This window comes from Aspergillus nomiae (assembly GCF_001204775.2).
Source record: "Aspergillus nomiae NRRL 13137 chromosome Unknown contig00065, whole genome shotgun sequence".
Lineage (NCBI taxonomy): Eukaryota > Fungi > Ascomycota > Eurotiomycetes > Eurotiales > Aspergillaceae > Aspergillus > Aspergillus nomiae.
Genome location: NW_015378120.1, coordinates 96,271 through 106,933, shown reverse-complemented (window position 1 = coordinate 106,933; position 10,663 = coordinate 96,271). Strand labels below are relative to the sequence as shown.

Genomic DNA, 10,663 nt, shown 5'->3' with positions numbered 1-10,663 from the left:
TCTGTGACGGAGGGGAAGTCGAGCAAGGCGGCGAGTGGGAGTGTGGTTGAGGTGCGGGGCGATGCGACGAGTCTCTCGTTCGAGACGACGATGAGGATTCGCATGCAGGCGCGGTTCAAACCGCGCATCAAGGCGAGTAAGGAGACGAAGGCGAAGGAGAAGATTAGCCGGAAGGAGCTGGAGGAGATTGTCGGGAGGAGACTGGATGATGACGAGGTCAGGAGGCTGAAGAAGGCGAGGAAGGAAGGGAATTTTCATGAGGAGGTGCTGGATGTTAGGGTTCGGGGAAGCATGATAAGTTTGCTTGAGTTGGTTTTCTATATTCCCTTTTCTTTTTTATGCTGTTGTTTCTTTGCTGGGTTGGGGATTCTTTAGGGTTATGCATTGTATCATGTCAATAATTGAGCTTTTATTTGGGATGTCTATTGGGTTTGGTTTGTCTGTACTACTTATGCTTGCTACAATATATGGAGCTTTGTGTTCTTTCATGTACTATATAGGGTTGAGGTGGATAGTTCATATGTGAATGTGGCGATTGTGTACTAATCAATCGATGTGAAATCAGGCTCTAAGATGGAAATCAGATATCACTTGATTACTTCCGACGGTCAGATCCGGGCAAACAACGTCATGATAAGGTCAGGACCTTGGGGGTTGCCCTCAGGGTCCTCAACCACTACTATTTAAGATGGAAGGCCCCGTATATTCACATATAAACATTCATTACTCATCAATCGGTGGTATCTATATATACAAGAATCTAGTCAAAAGTGATAGCTGCCTTGATGGCAGACTTGTTCCTCATCGACTCCAAGCACTGTTCCCACTCCTCAAGTTTGAACACCTTGTTCACGATGCCCTTGACCTTCACCTTGCCAGAGTCAAGGTAGTCAATGGCGGCGGGGAACTTGTAGGTCTCGGAGAAACTTCCGATAATAGTGATCTCGTCGCCAACTGCCCCGAGTGTCAGTCGTTACACATCGCATGAGAGGAGGGACACTTACAGATCTTGCTGGGAGGCCAAGAAACGCGGGCCTCATTGTTGTACACGCCGTACACGACGAGCTTACCGCCGCGGCGGACATAGTTGATGGAGTCCTCCAGAATCTTGACACTGCCGGTGGCTTCCACGACAATGTCGAACCCGTAGGGGTTCTCCTTCTTCAGCTTCTCGAACTGTGCGCTAGGATCCTGACGCGACAGGGCGACATATTCATCACCAGCTTCGAGGGACTTGGCCAGGTCCAACTTCAGACCTTCGGGAGCGGCCACAACAACACGGCATCCACCGCACTGGCGGAGCAACTGAGCGAGGATCTGGTGGGTGTTAGAGAGACGCGGAACAATCTCCCGGACATAGGTCAACTTACAAGGCCGGTGGGACCAGCACCGAACAACAGGACGGAAGAGCCCATCTTCGGAGCGATCTTGTCCAAACCGTGAGCGGCGCACGAGGCGGGCTCGAGGAGGGTGGCATCGACGTCAGAGAGGTTCTTGATCTTGAATACCCTGCCAGCTACAGAGAGTCAGCAATGACACGGTAGTGGATCCCAGCATCTGCCACTACTTACCAGGGTAAGCGCAGTACTCAGCAAAGCCGCCGTTCATGGTGACACCGTGGGCCTCGAAGTGTTCACAGAACAACTCATCTCCACGGCGGCAGTAGAAGCATTCACCACAGAGCTCCGAGTTGTCAGCGACGACCCGCTCGCCGACTTGGAAGCCCTTGACCTTGGGGCCAACAGCCGCGACGACACCAACAGTTTCGTGACCTGACCACACATATCAGTATGTTGTATACCCCGAGGGGACATGGCGACGTGGAGTCGTTGACATACCAGGAACCAAGGGGAACTAGCACAGGGTCAGCCCAGGCTCAATTGGTTAAATGTGGGACAGTTGGAATCATACCTTGGCAATGAATTGACCCTCGTGGATGTGCAGGTCAGTACCACAAACACCGCAAGCTTTTACTTTGACCTATAGCAATCCGTCAGCAAACGGTTTGCACGGGCAGCCATAGGACTACCAAAAGAAACCGGCACATACCAAGACATCATTGTCACGGAGCTTGGGAAGGGGAACGTCAACAACAGCATGTTTCTCAGGCTGCTCATATCTGATATGGGACGTTAGCACTGACCAATTGGATGAGCAAGGATAGTAGGGGTCCGTCGTTACCTGAGAGCCTTCATAGACTGAGGAAGAGACATGGTGGATGGTTGTTGTTCTAAAGAAGGTCAGCAATTGTTTGTGGTGTGGCCTGAAGACGGCTGGTCGATTGATTGCCAAGGGAGGGGGGGTCTTACAAGGATATTGGAAGAGGGAATCAGGCAAGGAAGGGCAGTCAGTATTCAGGATAAGGATACGATGATTGATTGATTGATTGACTGAAGGTGAGAAGGAAGAATGGAAAAGCGAGAGAAGAGCAAGCGAGGGAGGAGGAGATATTTGAATGTCTTGCTGGAGCCGTGAGGATGGAGGGGCACTGAGGGGAATGAAGTCAGTGTCGCCGAAGAGGTACGAGTGCAAACACCTGTTGCTATCCAATCCCATACTGCAGTCCATAGTATAACTTCGTTCTGACCAGGTTCACTGTCCTCCGGGTCCACTCGACCAATCCTGGTGGCATCTCAGCGAGTGGGGTCCCATCAGTTGACTGTTTCTCAAACGCCAGAAAGCCCTCAATGTAATCCTAGCCGTATCGATGCCTTATTTTTTTTATTTACCGTTTGCCTGGTCAAAAGTATAATACCGCACCTGACCGGGACGACACTCGATCCGATAGGATACGATACGATCTGAATTCCACCGCTCAGCATCTTGCGTGGTGGTTGTGTACAAGACGACAAACGCATCGGCAAAAGGGTCAAAGCTACGCCCAAGACCCAGAAATGACTTCATAGAATCAGCCAGAACTCAGCCCCACTCGGTGCGTACTAGACCAATTTACCTACTTACTAGCATTTACCTACTTCCGGACGGGTACACTAGACTCGCATCGTCGTCCCATGACTTCACTCCCCCACTTCGCGTCCCGCAATAACCTCATCAAACCCCCCAAACAAGGCACACGACGAGAATGCCAACGAAAGGAGAAGAGAGAGAACCTCCAGGAACCACCCTATCGAAACAATTTGGTTCCTGATGGGCCATATTAGAAGCTTTGTCAAGGCGGCGGACCCGCCCCCTGACCACCACCATCACTGATATCATCCACGAAACCGTCCATTGTTCTGGACAAGGGACACGCGATGTATGTCCCTCCGGAAATCCAGATCGCAAATACACTCCACGCCTTGCTCCACTTTCTTTTTTTTTCTCACCACAACCTTAGCTGTTAGGTCGGTCCTTACTGCCACTTCCCGTCAACAGAGGTTACTCGTTGCCTGAGGACTGAATTGGCGCATCAGGTGATACAGTACTTAAAACGTACAGCCTTAGTATGCATAATGGCGTTCCGAGCATGTTTCCTAGGTCGACAGAAAAGGAAGACACAACAGAAAAGACTTAAGAGTAAAGCAACAATGAATCTAGCCACCACCGCTGGTCCTTCTTAGTCAGTCCCGACTGATCAATCAATGGCAACAAGACCATGGCGAGATCTTTCAAGCCTGTTATGATAGCATTGCAAACAGGACATGCAGAGCAGCTCAAGTTAATGCTTGTGGCTTGGGTCCCATGACTATAGAGCCCCTAGCTCCCAGAAGTCCCTGAACTTTATACGAAATATATATCGAGTTCGAGTAGTACCAATCTAAGCGAGAATACGGCGACTGCAGCCGGTGCATTTCTGAGGTCTGGCCGGGTCTATTCAAATTTTGCTAGTTGATGCTACCTATACTGTACAATGGAGGCTCCCGCATAGAAAAAGCAAGTCGACGGACAGGAAAAACTATTAATTATATTTTAACCAAAGAGGATAAACGCCCCTAGGATAGGAATAGGGTCATCACAACGTCGGAACCAGTCGTCTCAGGGATACCAGCCCAGTGACACGTCTATTTCAGTCCAAATCCTTCACTGTTGAGCACTGCTCCCCAGAGTCTCCGCTCCAATTGTTCCCGCGTAGTATACCGATACAACCCTAGCATATTGAAACATGTACGTGCAGTTGGGAATCGTGACGAATCGTCTCCGAGACAGGCCACCCGGATTATGAGACTCGTTGCCCCCATGGCTGGAATACGGTCACTGCCTGTAATGAACGATAGTATCTTTCGCTGTGCCTGCGGCTGTGTGTGCTCGAAGAAATTCCAGAACCACTGCACGACCGGCACCATCTCTGGCCGGGGGTCCGACCAGTTGTCGTACGTGGCAACTGCCCGTAAGGACGCCACATCTAACGGTTCGTCTGAGCCGCGTACTAGAAGTTCAATCTCTTCGGGGCGAAAGAGGGACAACGCATTGCCGCCACAGACAGTGAAGAAGCCACGTTTGAAGGGCTCGAACTGTCTGGTAACGGCCGTATCCAAAAGGTAATGAACATACAAGTCCACAAACTCCCGTCGGTTCGCATTGGTAACAGGCCGCTTGTCACCCCCGGTGCAGAGCGGCACCGCAACTACTTCGCCGTAGCGATCCATTTGAGCGACAAAGTCATAACAAAAGGTCTCCGCAACATCTCCTTCGAAATCCAGAAGGGCTCGGAGGCCCTTCGCAAGTGCAGGTCGATACTCAGCCAGGTCATCTAGGCTACACTTGTAAGTCGACCGTGTTGTTGCAGGCTGCGGTCCAGTCGTCTGCGGAGCGGCAGCCAGGAGTTTCTTGAATGCGAAGGGGGGAAGGTTTATATCAAGTATTGTGGAGTTGTAAATGGCTAGTCCCAGTAGAACTCCGACCAAAAAGAACTGCTCCGATGATTCAAAGCAGTATGGATTGAAATAACAAAACTGCGAGTCTTCATCATAGATAAAGAGTCCTGCACACACGTTAGTACACATATTTATCAAGGGCAACGAAAATCCTACCATGATGAGGGTCAAAGATCTCCCGGACCAACAGCAAGAACCATTCCTTGCGAAGACCGCCTGCGTCCACACCCTCTTCACCAATGAATTCAATACGGAGGCCCTTCTTGATCTCTTCTTGACTCGAACCTACGACTTCACTAACACTTCGTAGGCTATCATCGACCAAACAATCGCGTCGCACCCTCAACAAAAGATACTGGCTGATCGCTTTCCGACTCAATATGCTATTGAAGAAGGCTTCACGGGCTTTGACTTCCATTTGTCGTCGTGCATCGTGCTCAAGTATATGAATCTTGGCCCAGATGCTAAGGAAGAATGGATATTGACAGAAAGAGAACTTCGTGCTTTTAGACTCCCAGGCTTCGAAATCAGCCACAAGGTCCGAGTAGTCTAGCAATGTATTATAGAATGCGCTGACTGGGACAATTTGCCCTCGTCGGTATCCTTGAGGCTTGGCCGCAGAACCTGCTTCCTGACCGAGTACTCCATCCGGCTTTCGGGCAATGGTGGCGTTGTTGGCAGTGAAAAGAAGTGACATTACCCTCGCTGCTGCCCGAAGCTGCCAGTCATCACTATAGACCACTGGCTGATCACGTTTCTCGTTGGCCTGTTTGTTGGCGCTTCTCCCATTAATCGCCGCGTGCAATTCCGCTGGCGTATTGCCGGCGGCGCTGGAAAAGCTCGGGACTAAATCGTCGTCATGCTGTGCCGACTCGCTGCGTTTCCGCCCATGTTGACGAGTCAAACGATATGTCACGAAGCTGCCGACGAGATCGACAAGCTTTTCAAATTGCCCAGTTGAAAACCGCGAAAACCAAGAAACAAGATAGTGATGGCAGTCATTGGGTAAATTCGCCAACAAACCCAGCATCCGCTTGACGATGCCGGAGTGGTGGCCGGGTCCCCCGCTCCGATGTCTGGAGGGAGAATTGATATCAGGAGGCACTGGTCTATGAGCTGTATCTTTCGTATTAGACGGTCTTCTGTGACTACGGGCTGCAGAAGCGGCTCCAGGATGGAGCGCGACGTGTTGACTCGACGAGTATATCAATGGATTCACCAGGAGCATCAAGACGAATCTAATATCCTCTGGTCTCTTCAAAGGCCGCCGGGGCCGCTTCAAGAGATTCTCGGTAGCTTTCATGAGTGTCCTGTGCAGGTGCAAGCGCGACTCCATGAATTCTCTTTCAATTAGGCTCATGTCAGCGGTATCCCACCTCTTATTCCTTGTACAGTCATCTTCGTCGCATGCATCAAGAGGCTTCAGCCCTGACCACTGCTCAACCCATGTCGTTCCTGCTGTCATGATCAACTGGTACCAGTGTGCCAGTTCAGCCCAGTGGATACGGGGACTCCTGGAGCTGACCGCCCGTGCAGAGCTAGTCGGTTTTTCTTTCAGGTGATGGGAACCAGTTTGTTCGGTTTCGTTCATCCACCAGGAGGAGTTTTCGGCTAAATCTCCTAAGAGAAGAGTCTTTGCATCTGGTTCAAATACTGGATGTGCATGCGTAACACTATTGTCCGGCTTGTGTTTAGGAGGGCTGCATTCACTTGTAGACGGTGGCGCATGTTGTGTCGTAGTGAAAGAGCTGTTGAGGCAATCGCAGCCTTTGAATGAACTTATGATGTACTCTTCCACCGCCCTAAATATGTAAGGGCGATTTGGCTTATCCCTAGCTGCATAATCACATGGTCGCAGAGCTTCCCGTGGAGAACGGTCTCTTTTTGGCGTGTTCTGTACATCCCGATTCCTCATATGGGAGTCTCTTCCTTCGGTTGGTAGCGAAAACGGAGCAACATTAGGTTTCAAGTAATTTGCTGTACCATTCATCACATCCGGCCTGCCAGACCTACTGGACGCTGACGCACTACGACCCCGAGGGTCTACCGGCCGGGGTTCGGTGAGATATCCAGACGGTTTACCCGGGGACCTTGATGAATTTTCGTCTTGTCCGTTGATATGTCTGTCCGCCTGGCTTCCCGCGGGGGACGCTCGTGGGCCCCGCCCATCCAAGAGTTGTCGGAGATAGCTCGAAATGCATTCATCAATGATAGCTTTCGTTCGTTCGACGGACAATGGAATAGCTAAACCATGCAGACTAAAGTTAGACAACAAGCATTGAAGAATGTTTTGACGCTAGAGCGCACCTTTCCTGGGGATCGTCGGCAATGGCTTGTCGTCCTTCCCTGGATGAGCATGCCCGCTCGACTCGACGGGCCCTCTGGACGGTTCCAAATCATTGACGGTGAGGCATTCTGTACATCTAAAGACTTTGAGGTTCCGGGGCCATCGGACAGAGCAGTTGCATGTCATGCACTTTCCTGTCGTTAACTCCTCCCCCGGTGACAAACGTGGGGCGCCTTTCCGAGGGCTGCTGGAAAGGGGATCTGGTAAGTACGTGACCTCATCATCATCATCGTCGGAATCCAGAAAGTCATGCTTAGATATCGACTTGTTTCGCCTTCTGCCGGAAAATGGTGACGGGAATGGATGGCTGATCGAACGAGAATGTCCTCGACGTGGAAGAATATGTGGCGGCGAGGTTGCTAGATTTGCAACCATGGAGGGCGGAAATTGGGCTTCATGGGGCAATGACGACGGGGCGCCCCTCTCCGTCGGCAAAGGAGGGAGGGGCGCATTTAAATCGACAACATTTGAATGTGAAGTTGAAGGGTGGGATGGATTACGGGTAGTCCGCGGCGGCATATGGGCGCATTTGTTTAATTCAGGCTCCTGCTGTTGAGTTGATTTGAGCCCGGCAATGGAACGAAAGTTACCGGGTGGGTGGACAATATAAAAGAAAACAAGATCTTGTTTGTCGCCCAGAGATGTGGCTCGAAAGATACAGCAGGGGGGTCACGTTTTGCGATTCCAGGTCAAGCTCAGTAGTAGGAAGTAGTAGTTAGTGGTAGTAATAACCGGGACCGGATACTGCCGACGACTGGCAAGCTAACTTAGGCACTGGTGCACTACCTAACTTTGGCATGGGAGGAAAAGGTTAAGAGTGTAGCCCACCAACCGAAGTGGAGATTCAATTACTGTACGCCGGAGTAGTTCGTTGCTGAATTGATGAGTAGTAGTGACACGAATAAGGGTCGGAGGGGGGAAGAAGTTGTATGTAGCACAAGCGAAGGCAAACCCTGCAGATAAAAAAGAAAAGGAAGAACCAGTCGGACTAGAGAAGATTTGAAGTAGTAGAGACAGCACGACGGATTAGGGAGGTCGCATGGGGGGAGGTGAAACCGTGACTTGCTCCGTAGTTGAAAGTTGCAATCCGGAGGGGACAGCCTGCCTTAGGCAGCCCACCTTCCCACACTGACTTTGCCCTATGAGTGGCCGGTCCATGAACGCCGGGGCAGTTAGTTACGCGCCAATGTGACGCTCATGCTACTATTTTGGGCGTCCTGAAAGGTCTCCATAGCGGTAAAACCTGTGCACCGTACTAGCCGTCAATCCCCGCTACAGATTTCAATGCGACTGAGAAATCAATTGGGCAGGTGTCACTGTGCAATTAAACCTGTCTCGCAATTGAAACACCATCTTCGCTACCACCATCTAGTACTTCTGCTTATCCATCCGCCTGAGGGAGTTTCGGAGATTCATCCTCCTTGGAGCAAATTTATTTCACAACTTCTTCCTACTCATGCCATTGCAAAGCGATATGCCGATGCCCTGACCCTCTTGCCAGCTTACATGACCTACGAGATGCTCCAAGCGGTTGAACAGAAATAGTCATACTTCGTTAGGGGAATATAAAAATTGAACCAGTGAAAAGATTTTTGCTAACATCCGATCCGAAAGATCTGTTGCATTATGCTCGCACCCATTTCAAGGATATAGTCATAGAAGCGAGTTTTGATCGAGATAAACACATCCTCAGAATGAGATTTTTTCCACGACACACAACCCCAGGTATCCACCAAACTACGCTTAGCGGTATCTCCAGTAGCTCTGGGTGTTCTGGAGCTTCCAGGTGTGGCGGCGACCAGCCTTGGTGTTGTTGTAGCGGTGGCCCTTGTTGATACCACGGGACTTCTTGCCAGTGGCGGTAAGACCACGGGCCTCGCGGTGCTATTTGCAGAAAGCCATATCAGCAATGGTCTCGCAGAGAGACTTGGGCAGGAATAACAAACCTTGTGGACAGCGTTGCAGATCCAGTTGATGCGGGCATCACGACGGATGGCCTTGTGCTGGGGGTCGACAAGGATAACCTCGAAGTACTTGTAGGTGGAGTCCTGGTTGATCCAGTAGGAGTTCAGGACGCGCAAGTTGGCGCAACGGCGGCCAACACGCTCCTCAGCGGTAGCACGAAGAGCACGCTGGTACTTGAGCTGGTTGATACCCTGGTTGGTGGGCTTGCCTACAATCAAAAACCGTTTAGCTCTTGTCCTTCCCGGCGTGCTGCACAATACTGATGGAGATTTTCTGCATACCGTAGGTGGCACCCTTGGGGGCGGGCCTCTTGCGGCCACCGCGTCTCACACGGATACGGTAGACAACATAGCCCTGCTTGGCCTTGTATCCGAGACGACGAGCCTTGTCGGGGCGAGAAGGACGGGAAGCACGGTGGATAGCGTTCAGCTGACGGAGCTATATTGATGCACTCTCAGCAAAGTTCAACGAGTGTATAGCAAGACACACGAAGGAATGTGCCACATCCATCCGCCGGCGAAAAAAATCGTATCGAGCCGCCCAGTAACACCCTCTGAAGAAAAAGGTATCCTATGGCATAGCACACGAGCATCCGGCGGGATGTTAAATGATCGATATTGAGGGGGGAATTCTCACCTCCCAGCAACGGACACGGAGAAGGAAGCGGACCACATCGGACTGCTTCTTCTTCTGGATTTCTTCCACGTACTTGAGGGCACCCATCTTGAAGGACACAGATAAGTCAGCGTCAGAGAATTGATGGCTCCTAATAATTCCAAAACCGTTGTTGAAGTCGTCTTGAGAACTCAGGAAGACTTGGGTATTATAAACATACCTTGTCGGCGGTGGCAGGTCGTCTGTTGTCGTCGAAGTCGCTGCTGAGGTGTTGAAGGAACAAGATCTCTTCAACGAGGTTGTGTGTGGGACGCTAGGAAATTAGGCGAGATCTTCCGCATCCACCAACCAGCGTCCATGCAAGCCCTGTGTATGCCTGAGGTGTCAAATACCCGCCAAGATCTGAAAATGGTTAGTGTGGAAAAAATAAAAAAAGCTCTTTAGTTTTCTTTTTCAGCCTTAATATCGTTCTACTCTGCAACCTAGCGCCTTAACCTTAAGGCAGCCAAGTTGCTCTTGTGGCGAACCCACCTGCCTACAAACGTAAGCCTCAGCTACAATATGTACCTCCCTAAAGCGGACAGGGCTCACTATAACTGGAAGTTCTTTCTTGCCAGTCTCTTCTAGTAGAGGGACACAGTCCCAGTAGGTAGTAAATATTGATAATTTTTGAAAGATTCATTCTGTCAAATCATGCATTCACGATATACCCCCTTGTATTGTAGACACCTATTCTCCTTGCTCTCAACGAAGCTGACAAAACTTGAATATTCATTTCAGATAAGCATCGCCTCAACAACTACTACTACTACGAGATAAACAGAGCACAGATCGCAGATTGATACAGTAGGCAAAAGAAATAGAAATTTGTGAGTACAAACAGGGAAATCGCGCCAACTCCTGAGAACATCTTGAAGATCAA

The 10,663-nt window shown here is 50.4% G+C and overlaps 3 protein-coding genes across 3 annotated transcripts; all 3 read right to left on the bottom strand.

Moving 5' to 3' along the window:
- Positions 1 to 708: 708 nt before the first annotated feature.
- ANOM_004350 (zinc-dependent alcohol dehydrogenase family protein) lies at positions 709 to 2,230 on the bottom strand. Its single transcript, XM_015549607.1, has 8 exons — positions 2,182 to 2,230; positions 2,050 to 2,119; positions 1,912 to 1,980; positions 1,839 to 1,854; positions 1,572 to 1,772; positions 1,371 to 1,516; positions 1,005 to 1,317; positions 709 to 954 (listed from the first exon to the last, which is right to left on the bottom strand). Exons 1-8 carry the CDS (start codon positions 2,211 to 2,213, stop codon positions 761 to 763), a joined length of 1,041 nt encoding a protein of 346 aa, XP_015408857.1. The 5' UTR covers positions 2,214 to 2,230; the 3' UTR covers positions 709 to 760.
- A 1,652-nt stretch (positions 2,231 to 3,882) lies between these two features.
- On the bottom strand, positions 3,883 to 8,108 carry ANOM_004349 (HECT-type E3 ubiquitin-protein ligase; the record flags this gene model as incomplete). Its single annotated transcript, XM_015549606.1, has 3 exons — positions 3,883 to 4,921; positions 4,971 to 7,058; positions 7,122 to 8,108. Coding segments are annotated over 3 exons (3,687 nt in total), but the record flags the coding sequence as incomplete, so codon positions are not given.
- A 759-nt stretch (positions 8,109 to 8,867) lies between these two features.
- Positions 8,868 to 10,006, bottom strand: ANOM_004348 (60S ribosomal protein eL15). Its single transcript, XM_015549605.1, has 5 exons — positions 9,962 to 10,006; positions 9,763 to 9,849; positions 9,408 to 9,564; positions 9,108 to 9,334; positions 8,868 to 9,045 (listed from the first exon to the last, which is right to left on the bottom strand). The coding sequence occupies exons 2-5, from the start codon at positions 9,847 to 9,849 to the stop codon at positions 8,905 to 8,907; spliced, it is 612 nt and encodes a 203-aa protein (XP_015408880.1). The 5' UTR covers positions 9,962 to 10,006; the 3' UTR covers positions 8,868 to 8,904.
- Between the last annotated feature and the right edge of the window lie 657 nt (positions 10,007 to 10,663).